The 20,503-nt window shown below is 44.0% G+C and overlaps 1 protein-coding gene across 1 annotated transcript in view; it reads left to right on the top strand.

The window, feature by feature from the left end:
• The window catches only part of XPO4 (exportin 4), a gene marked incomplete at its 5' end in the record, with an annotated part of 69,691 nt that overhangs the window by 30,249 nt on the left and 18,939 nt on the right, over positions 1-20,503 (top strand). Inside the window, 5 exons of the mRNA XM_013007774.3 lie at positions 8,304-8,416; positions 14,956-15,113; positions 15,397-15,571; positions 19,762-19,938; positions 20,403-20,500. Of these exons, the coding sequence (XP_012863228.2) occupies positions 8,304-8,416; positions 14,956-15,113; positions 15,397-15,571; positions 19,762-19,938; positions 20,403-20,500 (721 nt within the window). The remainder of the gene's footprint in view (positions 1-8,303; positions 8,417-14,955; positions 15,114-15,396; positions 15,572-19,761; positions 19,939-20,402; positions 20,501-20,503) is intronic.

The raw sequence follows: 20,503 nt of genomic DNA, 5'->3' as shown, positions 1-20,503 counted from the left end.
TGCTTCTTCCATGTGGGCTTTGTTGCTTCTGAGCTTGATGGCCGCTTGATTACCTTCAAGCCTTTAAGACCCCAGACGCTATACTTTTTGATAGGGCAGCAATTCTTGTAGAACGTTAGTTTGTTGTTGTTAGGTGCAGTTCAGTTTGTGCTGGCTGACACATAGTGACCCCATATAAAGCCAAACGGAAAAACTGCTCGGTCCTGTGCTACCCTCACAATTCTTTTCTATATTGGCCTTTTGTTGTAGCCATTGTGTCAGTCCATCTCATCAAGTCTTTCTTTTTCTTGATGTCCTTTGGCTTGTTCGAGCATGATGTCCTTTTCCAGGGTCCGGTCTCTCCTCATAACATGTCCAAAGTATATGCGAGGAAGTCTCACCATCTTTGCTTCTAAGGAACATTCTGGCTGTACTTCTTCCACCACAGATTTGTTGGTTCATTTGGTAGTCCACGGTACTTTGAATATTCTGCACCAGCACCAAAATTCAAATGTACCAATGCTTCTGTGATCTTACCTATTTGTTGTCCAATATTCACATGCATATGAGGCAATTGAAAATCCTATTGCTTGGGTCAGCAGGTGCGCCTTAAACCGCAATTGTTTATTTAGTATCAAATGTATTTAATCACATAGAATGACATCATGTTCAATGAAGACGCACTGTCATCAGGTTGATTCTGAGTCAGCAATCCTATGTAGAGTTGTTCAGCTATGGATCTAGACGGGAACAGACACTCTCAATGTTGCCCATGGAGCGATTCCTGGAGGGTTGGCACGAATCCTTGTGGCTAACAGTGCAATGCATACCCAACAGCACCACCCAGGCTCCTGTCCTGCATACGTTTTATCGTTTTTTAAAGGATAGCTTTCATTTGATACAATGTGAAGCATATGGAAGTAAATGCTGGAGTAGCCCTTACCCATATTCACTAGTTGCTACTATTTTGTCTTGAATGTGTCTCTCCCTTTCTCTCACTTCACGTTTGCATGTACACATTTATATTACATAATTATATATTTTACTTAAGTGCATTTTTATTTCTGAGCCATTTAACAATTATAGAAAGGCCTATTTTCTCCTAAGTAATTCATTGGATATTTTCCTAATATCAAGAACTCTTTTTTTTTTTTAATTTTTTTGAATTGAGAGTCAATACATATATCATTCCATAGGTCAATCACACACGTCAAAAGAATTGTACAGTTGCTATCATAATCAGTTTCCAAACATTCTTTTTCTACCTGGACTCTGATATAAGATCAGGAACTCTTGATTACCACATTGTGACTTGTAAAAAAATGTCTTTAGAAAAGCTGTTTTCATGGGCAAGAAATGTAACATTGAGACAATATTACTGTCTCTGTGGTCCATCCTCAGAATTCCTCAGATGGCTCAATAATGCCCTTTGATAAGCTCTCCTTTGGTTCAGGAAGAAATTCGTTTCATTTCATTTTAGTCTTTGATCTCTCACAGACCTCAGCCTGCCGTTGTCTCTTCTGAACTTGACACGTTTGAAGCCCTAGAGGCCAGTTGTTCTTGGTCCTGCCAGGTGCTTCCTCACTAGTGGATCCAGATGATACTTTTTTTTGGTGGTGAAACTGTGTCTTTCTTAGAACATTATGTCAGGAAGCCACGATGTCCCTCTATCCCATTTGGGACCACTTTATTTAAGTGACATCTTCCAGGTTTTACCATTGGAAAGTAGCTGTTTCTATGTGTAGTTTAGTTTAATTTTGGAGGTGGGAAGTAATCCGAGGCATCAAAACCATATAAATATCCTGTTCCTCCTCAGATTTTCACCCATTAGTTTTAATATTTATTGGTGAGTCATGCCTGAATCAATTATTACTATGATAGTTACAAGCTAGTTTTTCATGTGAACTCTATTAATCCGTCTTCATTTCTTTGTTGTCGTTCTGCTGTGAGGATGAGCTTGTCCTCGGTCAGTCAGTCAAGTTGAACTCGGGGGTTCTTGTGTTCTGCTTGATGGATTGGAATCTGTTTGTCAACATTTCTCTTGATGCCCAAGTTGTTTTGAATTTTGGCCTGTTTCACTCTCCTTACCTTTTAACTGAAGCCATTTATGTTTAAACTTTTAGCAATGAATACTAATACATTGTTGGTTTTTACGACGAGTCCATTCTACTAGGTTTAGAAATAGATGCTGAGCTCCCTTACAGAATACCTCTGCAGAGAGGTGCCTTCTCCTACTTAGCGCAGTCATCATTTTCCTTGTATGTCACCCAGAGACTCACTGTGTAGTCGCCCCATTCCCAGTGTGCATTCAGTGGCTTTCAGGGTATTCAGAGTTGTGTAAACATGGCCATTGATAACATCAGAACATTTCCATCACCCCCAAAAGAGCCTCCTTTTCTCCTCAACACCCCCCACTAAGCCACCGATAGTCTCTGTATCTGACTCTTACAGGCAGTTCATATAAATCGAATCATGTAAATCTTTGGTGACTAGCTTCTTTGACTAGCAAATACTTGGGGTTTACCCTTGTTGTAACCTGAGCATATAGCAGTATTTTAGTTATACTCTTTAATCACCAAACACTAACCTGTTGTATAAATAAACTGCAATTCGGGTTATCTGTTGATTGGTTGATAAGCAGTTGGGTTGTTGCCCCTTTTTGCTTATTATGAGTAATAGTGCTGCGAACATCTGTGTTCAAGTTTTTGTATGGAGGTGTTTTCATTTTTCTTGGGTTCATGCTTAACAGTGAAACATTGGCTTGTATTCCAAGTCTGTTGTGTTTGATCTTTTGTGGAAGTGCCAAAGTGACAGGCACAGCAGTGTGTCTTATAGTCGAGGCAGCCGTCCTCATGTTTGTCAGCACTCGAGTTTGTCTGTCTGTCTGTCTGGTTTTCTGCCATCCTGGTGGATGTAAAGTGTGATAACTTGGGGTTTTGATTCCCATTTCTCTGATGACAAATGATGCTGAGCGTCTTTCTATGTGCGGTGGCCATTTATACTTGCAGCAGAACGAGCCCTGGTACTCGACTGCATCAGTACTCGACATCATCAGAGTTTGACATGAAATATGGAGAAAATTTTGCATCGGATCTTGAACAAAACATTGGAACCTGACCCGACGCACGTGATTTTTGTAAACAAAAGCAGGTGTTTCGGTCACTCAGCGTTAATTGGTGTTATTAGTACACGTTGTATAAACTTTTTGCGGCTGTGTTCCAAGTGTTTTGCTTTAATTTTCTTAGTTTTTGTGGCTTTTTGTACTGTTTTTAGATGAAAAACATGGGTCCTAAGGAAGAGTTTGTTTGAAAAGAATCACCATGATAAGGAACTGGTTAACCATGTTATCGATATTGATGATAATTTAGTAAACCCTTTTAGAAAACAGTTACGCAAACGCCAACAGCAGACCACATTAGACAGATTTTTATTTTTAGAGAAAGCCAGCCAGGTCCTAGTGAAAAAAGGCAAAGGAGAAAAAAAACTCCTGAAAAGCAGCTACCAGTTGATTTTATGGAAGGCAGGGCTTTCTCCTCCTGTGAAGAGTCACGGTCTCAGAGCCCCCAGGGACCGTCCTCCCCGCCCTGTCGGGGTCACCGTGGATTGGAATGGACTCTGGAAATGCAGTTGTTTTTAAATTTTCACTTTCAGAAGACTTATTTTTAGAGCCTAGAAATACAAGTGATTTTTACGTATTGATCCTGTACCTTATAACCTTGCTGAACTTGTTTTTTTTAGGATTAGATATGTGCTCCTATCCTCTACAAACTATTACGTTTTTAAGGATTATTACATGGCTGTTTTATTTGGGGGGGGCTTCAAAACATTTTTGAAAAATTCCCTTATTCCATTTTTAAGCACCTTCTGATGTGTTCACCCACCATCTACCACTATGTGGTGGCTCTTGATTTGCTTTGCGAGGTTTAATGATAGTGGGCAGGTTTCTGCAGACTTCAAGATCAAGGAAGACTCGGAAGAAAGACTTGGTGATCTGTTTGTGAAAAGTAGTCAGTGAGCACCTTAGGACTCATAGCAAAGCATTGTCTGGCTTGCATGCTCTGGACAGGAGGGATCAGTTGGTGGAGGAGGGCATCATGTTTGCTGAAGTAGGGAGCCACCGGGCTGGGCGGGGGGTTCTTTTGGAAAGGTGGAGTGACCTAATATCTGTATGCGTGTGCTCAGTCCTGCCTTCCATCAAGAGGATAACGCGAGACCAGGCAGAGTCTCGTTCTGGTATAGATAAGCTCACCATGAGTTGGAAGTGTTGTAATGACATTTGTCTGTCCGTCTGCCCTTCGGTTCATCTTTATGTTTACCCAGGGTGATACATAGAAGCATCCTCTTCTACAAGCCAAATGGTACAAAATCTGTAGCTCCCGTGATTTGGTAGATGTGAAGCCATCCTCTGGCCCACTGAGTGGATGCCTCTGGCTTTATGTCTTCGTTCACTCTCCTGAAAGAGATTCCAGACAAAATCCACCTTGCTGCTCCTTCTCTTTTAGATGACTACTGCCTGTGGTCTTTGCTTGACTATCTCCTGTTACAATAACTTCTCTAAGTCTGATTCCGCATCCATTCTTTTCCTTCTTCTAGCTGCCTCCCAGACTCTTCAGCCTTTTCTTGGGATTGTTGCCCACCTTTTCTTTACTGAAATCCCATTCTGTATAACTTGGAAATAAGGAAAGGGTTGAGATAGAAATTCACTTTCTCCTACTAAACTTCCTATACACAATTGGCTTCTTTCTGCAGGACTCCTCCCTTCTTGTCACTTTGTAAGGCCAGTCTCTTCACCTGTACCTGAGCCCTATCCCTTTCACTCTCTCCCGTCTCTCTGTGACCGCTCTAGCGAGCACTGGAGGGAAAGCGCACTTCCCCATCAGGCATAGATGCACATGCATGTGTGGATGTACACAAAGTCTAACTTGAAAACATACCCAGAGTGGAACGTGGTGCTCTTGCTTCCAGGCATTTGTTTTCCGGCCTCAGAAACCTAAGTGTAATCTCCAACTTCCTGGAAGTTCTGCCATCAAGTCTTGGTAAAATCTATTTGTATCCCTCAAGTTCTCCATTACCACAGTCCCCTGGGGATTAGCCTCTCAAGCTGCCTCCCTGATTCTATTTCTCTTCCTTTCTAGTCCACGAGGCCCTTCTCCGTATCGTAACAGTCACTTTTGGTGGGGCTGTAGGGGTGGTGAGGGAATAGCAGTCTGATAATGGTCCTTCTTTGCTTAACATTTCTCACTGGCTTATCATTACTCATAAACGATAAGCGAAAATCCTTAACACGGGCTGTCAGGTCCTTTTCAGTTTCTCAGAACCCTCTCTCCCTGCTCTGTAGCAGCTGCACCTGTAGCCTGGCTTTCATCTGCCCTGGGACCTTTACACCCCGGGGGCTCCCTGCCTCACGGCCTTCCTCAACCCCATCCTGGCCTATACCCCACACCAGCTACACCCCACTTAGAGACAGGGCCGTCTGCTGTAGTTTCTCCATAAATACCTGCCATATAGGATTTCCTCTTACTGGCCTGCCCTTCCTTCTCAGCTATAATTTTTCACTCAGCAGTTTGTTTGCGTAAGGTCTGTTTACCCCACTCTCTGGACAGTCCACGCTTTCCCCCACTCTTGTAAGCATGGTGTCTAAATGTAGTAACAGATGCTTACACAAATACTTAGTTCACAAAGGAAAATGATCCAGAAATCTTTCTACACCACCACCCCCGACCCCCAAGTTCTTGCCTGTCTGCTGCCAGCATTATTCAGCTCTCAGTTCACCTAGTGTCCATAAATGCTTGTGGGCTTTGGCAGGGCCGAGCATAAAGCACAGTACCGCTGTGTCATAGGAGTGATGGACAGGTACGTGTGATATGTTGACCTCGGTGGGATATCTGTTTTTAGTGTGGCTACGCTGCCTTTTATTGGCATTCTATTTTTGGATCAGATTTAGTTTGGGTAAATTTTTATATTAAATTTTTCCCCCCAGTTAACATTGGGGAATCAAAAATTATAGTGGAAGATTGAGGCTGTCATCTAAATTAGGATTTCCAGTAAAGTCGGTTTTCCTGTTTGAGGGCAAAGCTGGAGAGAACATTTGAGTGAGACTAGTTCTTTCCTTTAAGGCTTTATGGGAACTTAGACTGGGCTCTGCATATATCTCTGGGCTCTTTGGGACTGTGCTGTGTCAAGAGGAGAATTTACCATTTTTGTTGTGAGAAACTGGTAGTGAAAAGGATGACGCATCTAAAGGAAGAATGGAATTCCCCTTACTCCTGAAACTTTCTTTCTGATGAAGTGGGGTCAGAAAAAAGCTGCGAAGGTGGAGACGTTAAAAAGTGCCCATGGTCGCTATGAGACCTTTGTGTGTTATGAAGTCATTAGACTTGACAGTGGAATAATCTGTATGACCTGATTCATTACTTTCTGTCAGTCAGCACCCTAAAATGCTACTTGAGTGACATTAGTGATCTTGGAACCAGGTCTTGTTTGTCTGTGGAATGATGTATGCATATCCAAAGATGCCACTCCCGTGCAGCATATGCTAAGGGTCACGTGCCTGTGTGAGGAATCGCAATGGAAGATGCACAGTTTACCCAGTGACCGTCAGTAGCAGGGCACGGTTGAACTTTGTCTCTTTAGCACTTAGCCCACGTGTTTGTCTCTGGTCAAAGCGTTATCGAAATGCTTTGAGGGACAAGGACATGTTATTTAGGGATCCTATGTATAGTTATGTAGTTGCATCTTGTGAGAACATGCACGTGCATTTTTATCATGAAAAAATGGAGTGGTACAGCTCTAGATGAAGTGTAAGTATTAAATCTGCAGTGTTGAGCAATATTCTTCAAAGACAATGGTGCATAACTCCATACTGGTATTCATGGACTGTCCTCCCACCCCACCCCCACCCCCCTTTTCCAAACCAAGATAAACCAAACTTAACTACCACTGAGTCAATGTCAACTCACAGCGACACCATAGAGCAGGGCACAGCTGCCCCTGTGAGTTTCTGAGAGTTAACTTTATGGGAGTAGACATCCCTGTCTTTCTCCCACTGCACAGCTGGTGGTTTTGAACTGTTGACCTTGTCCTCCTGCACCAGCCTCCCTTTAATTCAAGTTCTCCCTGCCCCTTTCTTTGTGCTGTTGTCTCTTTCCCTGGTCCTCCACAAGAGGGCAGTACAAGGAAGAGTCAGATTCTAGGTGAACCTCGTTTGTCCCGTGGAGTTAGAAACTAAAGTGGCTTTTTAGAAACAAGCAGTGGCTGCTCACAGTGCCCCACCTGCCTCTTCTGCGACTGAAACCAGTAAATATTTTAGAAGGTATTAAGCAGTAACAGCCTTTTAAAGTGATTTTTAAAGCATAGTTGGAGCCTTTAATTCTCTTGGTTGCTAATTGGCCTTTAATGAGAATCACTTGAATTTTTATGTGAATTTCCCATGCAGTAGTTTCAGGTAATGAATAGGATTTTTCTACTCCTGGGTGACTTTATTTAGCCAAGGACAATGCTTAGAAATGACAGGTCTGGAACTGCTCTCTGTCCCAAAACTGCTTTCTCGTTTCTTCAGAAACCTTAGCTTGGGTAGCAGTGTCACTGACTGACTCTTGTTCATAAATACCTACAAATTAAAAAAACAATCAATAACCCACTGCCATTGAGTCAATTCCAATTCATAGCAGCCCCACATAGGGTTTCCAGGGCCATCCATCTTCAGGACTCAGAAAGCCTCCTCTTCTCCTGGCGCAGACAGCAGGGCCGCGGCAGAGATCAGACTCTGTCTGAAGTGGGTTTGCTACAGAACACCTGACTGAACACCGGATCTGTTGCCTTTTAGTCAGTGAAGTTTTAAGCGTCCATAAAGTTTTATGTCACCAGATTATTTCTTGATTCCGGCAGTTTTCTTCTTTAGTCTGATGTATTCCGTGCTTGTTCTTTGTCGGTTTTCCCAGTGAGTGTATTTCTATGTGGGCAATGCCATTTCTGTGTGTGTAGACCCACGTTTCATATATGTGGTTTTTGCAGTTACAAGATATGGGAAGAAATGATGGGATACGTTTGTTTTTAAAATGTGTTCGGGGTTTTGTTCTGGGTCCTTGCAGCAGAAACTCCAGTTAGACTCAGACTCTTCTCTCACATTCTGGGAACATTCTTTTTTCCAGCACTTAATGCCTTTTATTCCATCTGCTTCATGCATGAATTATGGAGCATATGTGAAGAGGCACTTAAACTGTTTCCGTTGCACTCTTTGTGGAGGGCCCTTGTTATATTTAGGATATCCTTATACTGCAGACAAAGTAAGAATGCCATCGTTGTTGGCCTTGACACCCGCTCACTGGGCAGACATTATATAGCTATGTTTGAATCCTCGCAGAACGTGATGTTAAAGCCGACCGAGTCCTGGCGGGAGACCCTTCTGGACAGCCGAGTGATGGAGCTTTTCTTCACAGTAAGTCTCGTCGCCTGCCCCTGTGGTTGGAAGAGACCCTGCGAAGAATAGACACCGATGAGTGTGGCTCACGGGAAACAGGCAGCCAACTGCCCAGAAACCTCCTCAGCTAATCACTGTAGCTGCTGGATTTGTAGTTCTATAGAGACGGTCTTGCTAATGTATAAAAAGTTTAAGTAACCAGGAGGAGTTAAATAGCTTGGGACAGAAGCATGCAAACGCTTAGCCTACGGACCCCTGTGCACTCTAGCAGTTTGGAGGATCCAACGAGCTCTGGTTAATGTGGGGTGTAGCTGGTGGCATTGACCGTATGGAAACTGCGAGCTTAAAAACACTGGTTACAAAGTCACTGAAAAGGCTACTAGTGCATGTGAATTTAATTCACATTTTAATGAACAGATTAGTGGAGGAGGGGCTTTCGGGATTTTGTGGGGATATTCCCTTATTAAATCCATTTTTCCACAAATGTTTTGAAGCCTCTTTGTGGTTTTGGAGAAGAAGAAATGGTGGTAAGTATGGAGCTGGGTTGCGGTACGCTCGAATCTTTTTAACGTTGGGCTTTCCTAGGAGACAGGCGGATTCTCATGTTTGCGTCTGCATTCAGTCTGTCGCAGTGTCACTCCTCGCGTAGCTTCTGGAAACGCCATGTGTGTGACAACGAAACCAGAAAGGCTCCCACAGTAACATTATAGAACTCATTTTGACCACCTGGGTCACTCTGGAAGGTCTTGGGCCCCTCCAGGGATTCCTGGATCACACTTTGAATTCTCCTGTTTAGAGGATCACACTTCCTAAATGCTGCTGCTGTTTATGGGTCGTAGGTCGTGGTGGTATTTATGAATAGTAAGCCCTTTCTGCCTTCACTCTAAATAGTCTGCTTATTAATTGGCATATCTGGAGAAGTGAGCAGTATGCCCCACATCTGCCCTGAGTTTCCCCAGCACAACCCTTCAAGGTTGGAGCGTGTGTATGGTGTGTGCTGTGTGTGTGTGTGCCCGTGTCACATTCAGTTATAGGATGAATGTGTGCATCAGCTGATGTGACTGGGATGAAAATTCAAACAGATCAGTTCAAAAAAGAAACCGCGGTTTTACTCCATGCACGTGGTTCCGTTGTCGTCCCTTCCTGTTTGATTCTGAAATCTCGTTCACTAGGCTTATACAGCTGCCTGCCTTTTTTGATTGAGCCGTTTGAAATATTTTCATGAGATGGTATGTCTTTACAAACGTCTCCAACAGGGCCATGCATCCATAAAAGAGGTTTTCCACAGACGTATTCAGGCAGAATAATTAATTACCTCGCATTTTCTTTTTGAATTCAGAGGACTGGTGAGACTAAAACACTGTCACGTCTGAGGAGTTATTGTGACTAAAACGTGAGATTTTCTTGCCTGCCTCATCTGAGAGGGTTGTTTAGATAGCTGTCCAAGTTCAGTTCTTTGTGTGACTCCTTTGAGGGAAAGTCCATCTTGCTCCAGCAGTTTGGGACAAGGTGGAAACCTTGCTAGCAGCCCTGGAAACCACGGCCCCAAAGCCGAATGAACAGCTGTCCAGACGAGGCAGGCAGCTGCCCCGTCAGCTGTGAACCACCACAGGCCGCTAGCTTTGAATTGAAAAGTTAACCCCTTTCTTACGTTGTTATTTTTACAGCTACATAACGTCTACATCTGATTACCTTTATTTAAACTGCTTGTAAACAATTTAAATTTGCTATTCTTGGCACCAAAATGGCAGTGGCCTTTTAGTTTCACCTGTGTGAGGTCATCACCCACTTCAGAGCATTTTCCATCGGGGCCTGGCTCCTTGGCGTAAGGACACGTTCGGGGTGTGTGTGGGGGTTGTGGTCGATCCGGATGCTGAGTGGCCCCAGAGGACAAAGTAGACCACCCCACGGCTTTCCCGGGGCACATCTCCTGTTTATTCCTCTCGAGTGCACCGGAAGATTCCAACTGCAATTGTTTCGGTTTTCAGCTGAGCATGAAATCATTGTGTCACCAGAACGCCTTTGCCTGCGACGATGGCTTGAAATCCGTTGATCTAGTCTGAATACAGTGAGCGCCCTGGTGGCCTAGTGGTTGTACCTTGAGCTGCTAACCACAGTTTGAAACCACCAGCCGCTCTGTGGGAGAAAGACAAGGCGTTCTACTCCTGTAAAGGGCTACTGTCTCGGAAATTCGATGGCAGTGAGTTTTTATCTGAATGTAAGAATGCTTTGTGTTGTATTCTGCACTTCAGAAGCTTGCTAACTTCTTGAGTTTTCGTTCCTTCGTGAGCTCTGGAAGACACTCATAATAGGTTTACCTTGCATCTTTGGGCAGACTCTTCTGATGTGGTGTATGGTCTTTCTTTCCCTCTGCGCATCAATGTTGCTGTTCCTGTCGTGGTTTCCTGTCTGCATTCTGCTTGGGTTCTCGCCCAGTCACTCCCAGATCTATAATATCCTTTGGGGACCGCTTTGGACTCCCAGAGGCATCTCAGCCAAGTGCTTCCCAGCTGCTTTCAGTTGGAGGGCCCCAGACACCTCAGACTTCACATGTCCCAGCAGCCTGCTTTGTGGTACTAGTTGACCTCTTCTGTACTCCCCAGTTTGACAGAGAGCCTCGTCTTCACCTTGCTAATTTAATCCTGTCTCCTTCCTATAGTCAGGTGTGAATGCAGTTTTACTTTGTATGACACAAGTTGCATCGGCTTGAGAGAGTAACACTCCATTGTGGTGAATGCCTACACTGGGAGCAGGGCGAAAATCCGCTGTTAGTCAAGTACAACCAATTACCCTGCGTTTCACATAGCTCATATTTCCAGGAGCACTAAGCCTGGAAACCCAGGCAGACTTGGAGGACAGCCTTCGACTTTTGTTTTTTATATGGCGGACTTAGAGCTTTCACCGGGGTGTGTTTCTGGTAATTCTTCTTTTCTGACTTCTAGGCTAGTAACAAGCAGCACTTGGGCCGTATAGGCAGAGAAGACTGTGATGGGATTCTGCTGTTGCCCATGTGGACAGATTTCAGCGAAGCTTCCGCACTTGGATAGGCACAGGAAGACCACATAGCAAATGGGTTTCTATTCCACATCAGTATGCTTTGTGCCATTGACTGCAACCCCCGCACTGAAACCACGGTCTTCTTCATTGCTCCTATGCTTCCTGTCAACACTTGCTGCCTTTCCTGCTTTCTGATCCCTCTCCCTGAGCAAGTGCAGTCCTTTTGATCTCATGTGGTTGGATGTATGTTGTACCTCAAATTTATAAAAATTTAAATATGTTAAACATATTCTCTCCAAGTGAAAAACCTTTGTATTGCTCTAGACCATTGGTTCTCAACCTTCCTAGTACCGCGGCGCTTTAACACAGTTCCTCATGTTGTGGTGACGCCCCCCAACCATAAAATTATTTTCGTTGCTACGTCGTAACTGTAATTTTTCTACTGTTATGAATCAGGCGACCCCTGTGAAAGGGTCTTTAGATCCCCCAAAGGGGTCACAACCCACAGGTTGGGAACCACTGCTCTAGATTCAGGGCTGGCACCTTTTTTCTCTGAAGGAATGTAGGCTTTGCAAGTCCTTTCGTCTCGAACTGCAAGGATAAGTCAGCAAGCATCACTAGAATGTAGTAGAAATGTTTATTGAACTCCAGAGGTGAGGCTGTTGTTTGAAATATTCTCTGTCTAAGGCTATATATTTTTGAAGGCAGCGTTTTCATCTCTCTTGTTCTTTTATTTACACCACATCAAAATGGCAGCGTTGGCATCCTCGAAAGACTCAAGTTGTGCTCCTTTGAAATAGTCTGAGTTTGGGGAACACAAAGCAGCCTGAAGGGGCAAGATCAGGCTGTAGAGAGGATGAGGTCAGGCTTCCTGATGAAATTCAGGACAGCTCTTGCTAGAACGAACAGGTTCACTGTTGTGACGGGAAAATTCTTCAGTGCAATTTCTCTGGCCATTTTCTCACCAGTGTAGTATTCCATTCAACAACTACTTCATAATGAGCTTCCCATGATTTTCCTATGCTCTTCTAGAAAAATATATCAGGGTGATGCCTTTGGGATTCCCCCCATCACTGTAACCTGCTGATCTGACCTCTCTGCCTAGAATTTAACTGGCCTGCAGATCCCCTTGGAAGCTACTGTTTTGATTGGACTTTTTTTTTTGTTTTCCCTTGGCGAGGCACCCTAATGAGACAAGACAAGTGTGTTTGCGGCCATCCACTGATGGCTGACACATTTGAACATGTCTTGCTGGGAATAAACCTGTGGGTGTGTGGATGGGGACCCTAGGAACAGCACATTTTGACCGGCTCTTGAACATCTGGACATCTCTGCCATTGTAGCATTTAAAGGAGCCATGTGAGTGAATAAGAGAATACACATGACTGTGTCCCAATGAAATTGTATTGATGGGTGTTAAGATTTGAATTTTGTGTAATTTCCAGGTGTCACGAAATAGTATTCTCGCCCCTTTCCCCTTCTTGTCAAATTTAAAAATATATAAGCAGCAGACCAGGCCATGCGAAATAAGGTTTGCAGCCTGTTCCTTACAGAGAGGCGAGTGAGTTGTCATAATTTCTGTTCTCAATTTTACTTCACTTGGTTGTGATATCCAAGGCATGGCACAGAACTCACAGACAATATTCATGATGAAAAGGTTTATTGAGGAAGCTCACAATTCGTAATGCCAGTGAGAAATGCTGAGGGTTCAGTTTGTTTATCAGGACACGTTGCAAAGTTCTTTCGGGATGCTAATAAATGCGCAAAGGGGCATACCACCCCACTGTAAGTCTTAATCCAAAGCCATTTGGCTCAATATCCATGGGTTAGCAATCTCAATTTCTCCAATTAAATGCTCAGAGGCATCCCACTCCATAAGCTATCCATCTGCACAAAAGCACTCAGCTTTACTTCCTCTGGGCATCGTCACTCAGTTCTACTCGCTGGCTCCTGGTTCTGCTGCTGCTCCTCATCTGGGTCCAGGAGGGTCCCTGCTCAGAGGTCTTCAGTGGCGAGGGTGCATTCCGCTCCTGGCTCTTGATGATAATGAGTCCATCCTCCTGCTTCTTTGAGGGCTCATTTTATACACCGCAGGGTGGCATGGCATGGAATCCTCTCAGGAGCTTTCCCCACATTTTTACCAGACTCATGCAGGTCCTTTGGTGGGAGGGAGTTAAGAGACTTGGGCTTGAAGGACCACATTAAATAATTCACTGCCCCTGCAGGTAGCATATTTAGCATGTCAGTAGGTCAGTTAACTCTGACACTTTTAAAGACTCTTTAGCACATAAACATTTTTTTAAACTACAGTTATAAGGAGTCCGGGATGAACAGTTAATGCATTGAGACCGTCAGGAGCCTCGATGGCACTGAACTGCTAACCACAAGTTGGAAGATGAGGCTGTCTCTTCCTGTGAGGAGTTACAGTTCTGCCCTGCCCTGTAGGGTCAGAACCGACTCCGTGGTAGTTTGTTTGACCAGTGAACCAGGATCCCTGCGGTGCCTGTTCACAGCGTCCCCAGCACTGTGGCCAAACATTACTTAGGGACAGTGTTCTAAACTTAAGCAATTAGTAAATGATCTGCAGAGGCCAACTGAACATACCCTGAAACAAATCGAGAATAAAAGTCCAAAATGATGTGGCATTCATAAAGCTGGGAGGGTCGTGCAGGGAGGAATGAGAAAGAAGGTAGGGGCCAGGTAGGAAGTAGCTGAGAGAAACGATTAGCATGCAATTTCCCCCACTAAGTATCTTAGTCATTTTAGTTACAGCAGATTTCCGAAATTACACTTTTTAAAGATCCGAGACTACCAGTAATGTAAAATTAGCCATCTTTGGTGGGGATGTCCTTGATACAGCACGTTCTGTGCCAGTGATTTATGTCATTTGCTGCCTCAGTGAACTAAAATCCAGATCTGCTTTAAAAGCCGTTTTCATTGAACTTCAAGCTTTAATTAAAATACGTATACTTAGCATTTATTAAGAAGGTCATAATCATGCAGGATAAAATGAGATGCCAACAAGGAAATCGTGGGCAACTTGAGGCTGGATGGAATCATTTACTTCGGTATGGGCCCAATGAGTGAATGTCTAGGGATTTAGCTGTATATGACTTTTCTAAATCTGCCACTGTTTACTTCCCCTGAGGCAGCATCTATACGCTCTCGATTGAACTTGTTTGCTAATTTTAGCCAGAAGCGGCCAGGAGGCATAGTTAGCATAATACAGATGACTGTTGTCGGTGCTGTTTTTAGCTGTAGCAGTATGTCTGACTGGCTGGCATCTGTTTCTCTCTTTGTCACAACACGCTGGAGACAGTTCAATCTGCAAAATGTAGGTAGCCCTTAGTCAAAAACCGCCTGAGCCATTTAAAACCATGGCCTGTGATGTAAAGTGGATTGCGGGCCGGTCCTCACCTCAAACGTAGCTTAGTTCAGGAATCCTGTCGGGTTTCTAGAGATAAACAGCCACCGTAAGTTTTTCTCTGACCTCATTACGGACACATGACTTGCAGTGAGGAAGAATTTATCTTTATGGATAAGCAATTCTGTGTTAACAGGTACATCGAAAAATCCGAGAAGACTCAGACATGGCCCAGGATTCTCTGCAGTGCCTCGCCCAGTTAGCGTCCCTCCATGGACCCATCTTCCCGGACGAAGGCTCACAAGTTGACTACCTAGCTCACTTCATTGAGGGATTGCTGAACACCATCAATGGGTATGTATCTGTGCCCTTTGTAAAGGAAAAAGGGACTTTATTGGATTTTTTTCCCCCCTTGGTGGTTAGCAGTGGAGGGGGAGGGGGGAGCAGATAGTGATTCTTTCTCCTTTTTTATATTCTGAAACTTATATTTATCTGTGTCAGTAAATGGAAGTTAGTACACAGAAGGCATACATCTGAAAATGAATAGGTGCTAATATTTACATGTTTAGAAACGAGCTAGAAGAACAGCTCATCTCCTGTTGTTTGATAATCGCTTGCTTGTGTACTTGACTTGTAGAATTGAAATAGAAGATTCTGAAGCCGTTGGAATTTCCAGCATTATCAGCAACCTGATAACTGTGTTCCCACGAAATGCTTTAACTGCCATTCCAAATGAACTGTTCTCCTCCTTCGTTAACTGCCTCACACACCTCACTTGCTCTTTCGGGCGAAGTGCTGCATTGGAAGAAGTGGTGAGTGGCCCCCACTAGAAGCTGGTGTGTTTTCTCGCTGCACGACCACTCTCCCGACCAGTGCCTTTTCGGGGTGGGCTCGTCGTCAACATTTGCATTTTTGTGCAGGTGCTGAAATTATTTGCAACCTGTGTGTGGAACAATGATCTTACAACTTCCGAGGATTTAAGCCCCTTTAAAAATGTGTGAATTGTCTCGGGTCATATGTTTTCAATTTTGAGATTAGTTAGTATCTCAGTGTAGGAAGTGGCTTGGAATATTTATTTTAAATGATATTGAAAACCAACTTTAATGCTGAGCATAAATACTAAGTGACTCTGAAAGTTTGATGCAGGTGCTGCAGTGGTTGTGATGCTGTCTGACTGTATAGAACTAGTATCCGAGAGCTTTTTTAGTTTGGGTACTTAACCTGGAAATTATGTGACTATAATTTGGCTCAAATCCTTATAGCCTAGCCTGGCTCATGTTGGTTAGACTGTGCACTTTTGTTTCTTGGTGGGGTATGGTTTCATAGTATATCACTGTAGCGTTTAATTTACATTATGCATTGAGACAAGGAATATTAAAGTTTGTTCTTTGGGACAAATTTTCCAAGTGCATGTTTTCCAATTGCCTAATCTTAGTGTAAGGAACATACGAGAACCCATGACAGTAGTTGTGAATTAACTATTTCGTTATAGGCAGGCAATCATTGAGGGGACCCCACACACACACACAGAATTGCTTAGTTTAGGCGTTCTGAAAATCAAAATGTGGATCTTTCTCCAAAACTGTGAAACTAAACATATTTATAGTTCTCTGTTGGAATGTTCTAAGTTGTTTTGGTGAAGGGCTGGCGAAGTGTAGGTGACTTTACCATTTTTCTTCAGGGATTTTCAGGAAGTAAAGAACTCGGGAACTTTAGTGCGTGTGTAGCCAGACACTTCAAGCCATGGTAGAGACAAGAAGCTAGAACTAAGTCAGGTAGATAAGTATTTATGTGATGGACAGTGTAGATGTTGGGGAGGGGGTGCTGCATAGCTGTTTAAGAGGCTTCGATTTCCTAAGGGGGGAAGATTTATTTTCTAAAGCTGGAAAAAAGATCTCATTTCTAAAGCAACATATTTATGTATTCAAGCTGTGCACTCCAGCACTTCTCAATGATCACAGACCCTGCATGGTTCACATTTCAAGAGCTGTGGTTTCAGCGACAGGGCTACTTGTTTTTCTCTTCTATCCAGGCTTATTGAACAACCTATTTAGTGGAAACCTTTCCGTTTCTGTTTGTGGGCTAAGGAACAGTTTAAAGAAGAATTGCTGGAAGATATTGACCCTATTGCTTGCGATTTTAAGTGAAGAGTTGATTTCTTTTGATAAAAAAGACTGACAGACTTGGCACACTGACCCTTTTTTCTGGAAGGTTTGGCATGGAAGTGTTAGAAGAAAACTCAAGACCTTTTTAAAGAGCCCTGGCTAGAAATTGATTGGACTGTGCTGTCCTTGATCGGTTTCCTGTGAGAGAGGTGTTACCTCTTTTAGCGTCTTAATCTGTTGATGATGCTGACTTTAAAAGTGTTGTTAAAAATACCTGGTGACCTATTGGAAAGGACAGAGGAAAAGATTGGTCATTTGCATTAATCGCCAGATTGCCCAAGGACTAAATGAAGACTCAAATACCATCCCAACCACGCTGGTGGGCAACGTGTGCGAATACCTATGTGCGGGAACAAAGCGAGCCAGATTCAGTTGGAAGCCCTGCCGTCTTTTGTTTCCTGGGACTCTGGGCCATCGCAGTGATAGTGTATGATACATAGTCATTAGCCTGGGACGGGAAAATACTTAATACTCTTGTAAGTGAAAACGGAAAAGTTGAAGCATTATAAAAAGACTGCTTTGGGAGGTCAAGTGGTGTAGGAAAATCGGAAAGTGAGACAATGCAGTCATGAGTTTAAATACAAGCCCTGCTCAGACGAAGGGAGGGCACCTCTGGCAAGGAGGTTTACCTTGTTTGGAGCAATTTTCTTCGTGGAAAAGCCAGGCCCCTCGTTCCTTCTGGAGTCAGAAGTAGTAGGAAAACTATCAGAAAGTGGCAGAATGTCATAAAATTAGCCACTTTGGGGAAACCCTATATTCAACAGAATGACGACAACATAAGAGCCTTTGTTTTGTTTTATTTGATGACGATGATTATATGACTGAAAAGCTCCCAGTTGATTCTTGTCGACTTCCAAGTTCACTGTGGGCATTTATACGTAAGTACTGACTTTGGTCATCTTCTCCCACCCAAGTGAAGCAAGTAGGGTCAAGTAGTCAAATCAGCTCTAAGCCCCTCTCAAAGCCTTCCTGGCAGCGGGCCTGACACTGCCCCGGGCATGAGCACATTGCCTGCTTGGGCTCCTTAGTCATCACTGGGCACGGACTTGCTGCTGGGTCGGGGCCAGAGAGGATGGAGCAGGGCCAAGGCAAGGTTTCAGCTCCCAGTGATTAGCCTCGACGCTTCAGTTGCCAATTGTCATCAACGAAATTTCTCACACTTGGCCTGGTGCATTCCCCTTTAGAAGCCCACACAACGTCCCTTACTTGAAATATCCAGCTAAGCAAAGCGCTAGGCTAGTCTCTCTGAGACCTTTGGTAGCAGGAGTTTATAGGCAGGGCCGTGGAAAGTTCATTATATATACTTAACTTCTGCTTTCCTGTATCTGAACAAAGGCTCTGTGTCCAAGGCATGTCGTAAGAACCAGCAAGGGACAGTGCTTAGAGAATGCCCTCCTCCTGCTGCCTCTTCGAGGCTGCATGGGAAGGCTCGCTTCTGCCGAGCTGAGTTCCTCTTCAATCACTTGCCTCTCTGTTTACTTTGACAAGATAAACTGTTCACACTTCACAAATGCTACTTGCAGAGCACGTGCCGGGCTCAGTCTGTGAGAAGCCGACCTTGCACCAGTCCCGCCTGCCGTGCTGCTCCCAGGCATTCAGTACGCCTTTGTGCCATGAATAAAACCACTGTGTCCCACTGGAAGCAACAGACTTGGCTTGGTGTTCCATCATTTTATACATCCTGCCCGGAGTCCTCATGGCACCTGTGATGATTTTATTGTGCTCTAGTTGATAGGAGACCCAAAATATAACATGGAGCTCTAAACATTGTCATAGAGTGGCCATTCATAAACCCTTGGCCCAGCTCAAGAACAAGTGCCAGCCCCACACACACCCTCACTTGGTCTCCATGCCCACGTCTCTCCTCAGCACCCCAGAAACTGCCTCTCTGAACTGGGTTTACCACACTCTCCCAAATGAACTTTGGAGTGCCCCCTTTACTCAGACAGTGTTGCAGTGAGCGATTTTTAACGGGTTTTTCAGTATTCACGTGTGAGCACTTCCTTAAGGCACAACGAGACTGTCCGCTCATAGGACATAGGAGCATTCAGTCTTACAGAGTCGTTCCAAAGTGCTTGCGAACTCTAGCGGACTTACTTTCATTTCACCAGCGGGTTGACACCTCCTCATATTAATCCATGTCCTCACCAGCACCTGCTGATTGTCACTTTGCGGGGGGTGGGGGGGTGGGAAACGGGGTGCAAAACGAGCAAGTATAAGATGTGGTCTTACTCATCAGATGTATGTGTATTTGCATCAAGTACCAGCATGTTTCAAGGGGTGTTCTTAGTAATTCTTTAACATTATGTGTGGTGGCTATTAAATTTACTGAAGACACATTATATTTCTACTGGGTGGAATTTGCTTTTTAAAAATTACTTTAAGAAATCAGTTGTCTGTTCTTAGTAGCAACTATTCCATTCGCCCCACATAGCCTCCCTTGTTCTGGCCTCATCCTTGTCCGGTTCTCGGAGTCATTGTACACTATGTAGGAAGTAGATATTTTATATTTTAGCTGATTACAAGGAAATGTTATACTATTATTTACAAAACCATTTCCTCAAAGCACACTGAACACCTGATCTTCCAAAACAGAACCAGTTATTACTGGCTGCTTATAAGAACCTTTAAAAAAAAAAAACTTTTACCCCAGTATGTGAATTGATTCGTTATATTTTAAAAAACAAACCCATTTGGCACAATTGAATAATAGCATAATTTGGAACTTCTGCTGTTAAAGGTGCCCGTTATAAAGCGATGTGCCTCATCCTGTGCCTGGTGTTAATGTCCATTTTCTGTGTCTGGCTGGCTGCTTGGTGACTGCCCTTCTCTCACAGCTCGACAAAGACGACATGGTGTACATGGAAGCGTATGACAAACTGCTGGAGTCTTGGCTGACCTTGGTCCAAGATGACAAGCACTTCCACAAAGGCTTCTTTACCCAGCATGCAGTACAGGTCTTTAATTCCTATATCCAGTGCCACCTTGCTGCTCCAGATGGCACAAGGAATTTGGTAAGTTTGAAGTCATGTGGGAAATACAAATCAATTTCATCACAGACTGTTTGTTTACACAATGTATAATACTACCAATTGAGGTTAAACCCCCTTCAGACAATGTGTGGGAATCTGAATGAGCTCTTCCACTGTGGGATTTGACTTGCAGTTACCTTCTTTCTTCTGGTAGTTAGAGAACCACAGTTCTTAAGGAGGAGACGGAATTCCCTGGTGGGGTGGCAGGCCATGGGTATACATGGTGACATCAATGCCTTCTACTTCCTTCCCAGCTGTGCTCGCTCGCCTTTCTTCCTGCACCTCATACGGCTCAGGCCATTGACAGCCACCCCAGAAGATTGACTCTGTCTGGCTCTGCTTTTTGGTTCAGTGCTGGGGAGTGCCGTGCAGTGCCAAAGGGTCCCATTTCGTTGAGCAAAGCAAACAGTGCAGGCCCTAATTCTTGATTCCTGTCACCTCAACAGACTGCCAACGGTGTGGCCTCTCGTGAGGAAGAAGAAATAAGTGAACTTCAAGAAGATGATCGCGACCAGTTTTCTGACCAACTAGCCAGTGTGGGAATGCT

The sequence above is a fragment of the Echinops telfairi genome, unplaced genomic scaffold (assembly GCF_000313985.2).
Source record: "Echinops telfairi isolate 266 unplaced genomic scaffold, ASM31398v2 ScPeMD7_2565;HRSCAF=3150, whole genome shotgun sequence".
Taxonomy (NCBI): domain Eukaryota; kingdom Metazoa; phylum Chordata; class Mammalia; order Afrosoricida; family Tenrecidae; genus Echinops; species Echinops telfairi.
Note: the sequence above shows the minus strand (reverse complement) of the source record. Positions and strands in the feature narration are given on the sequence as shown.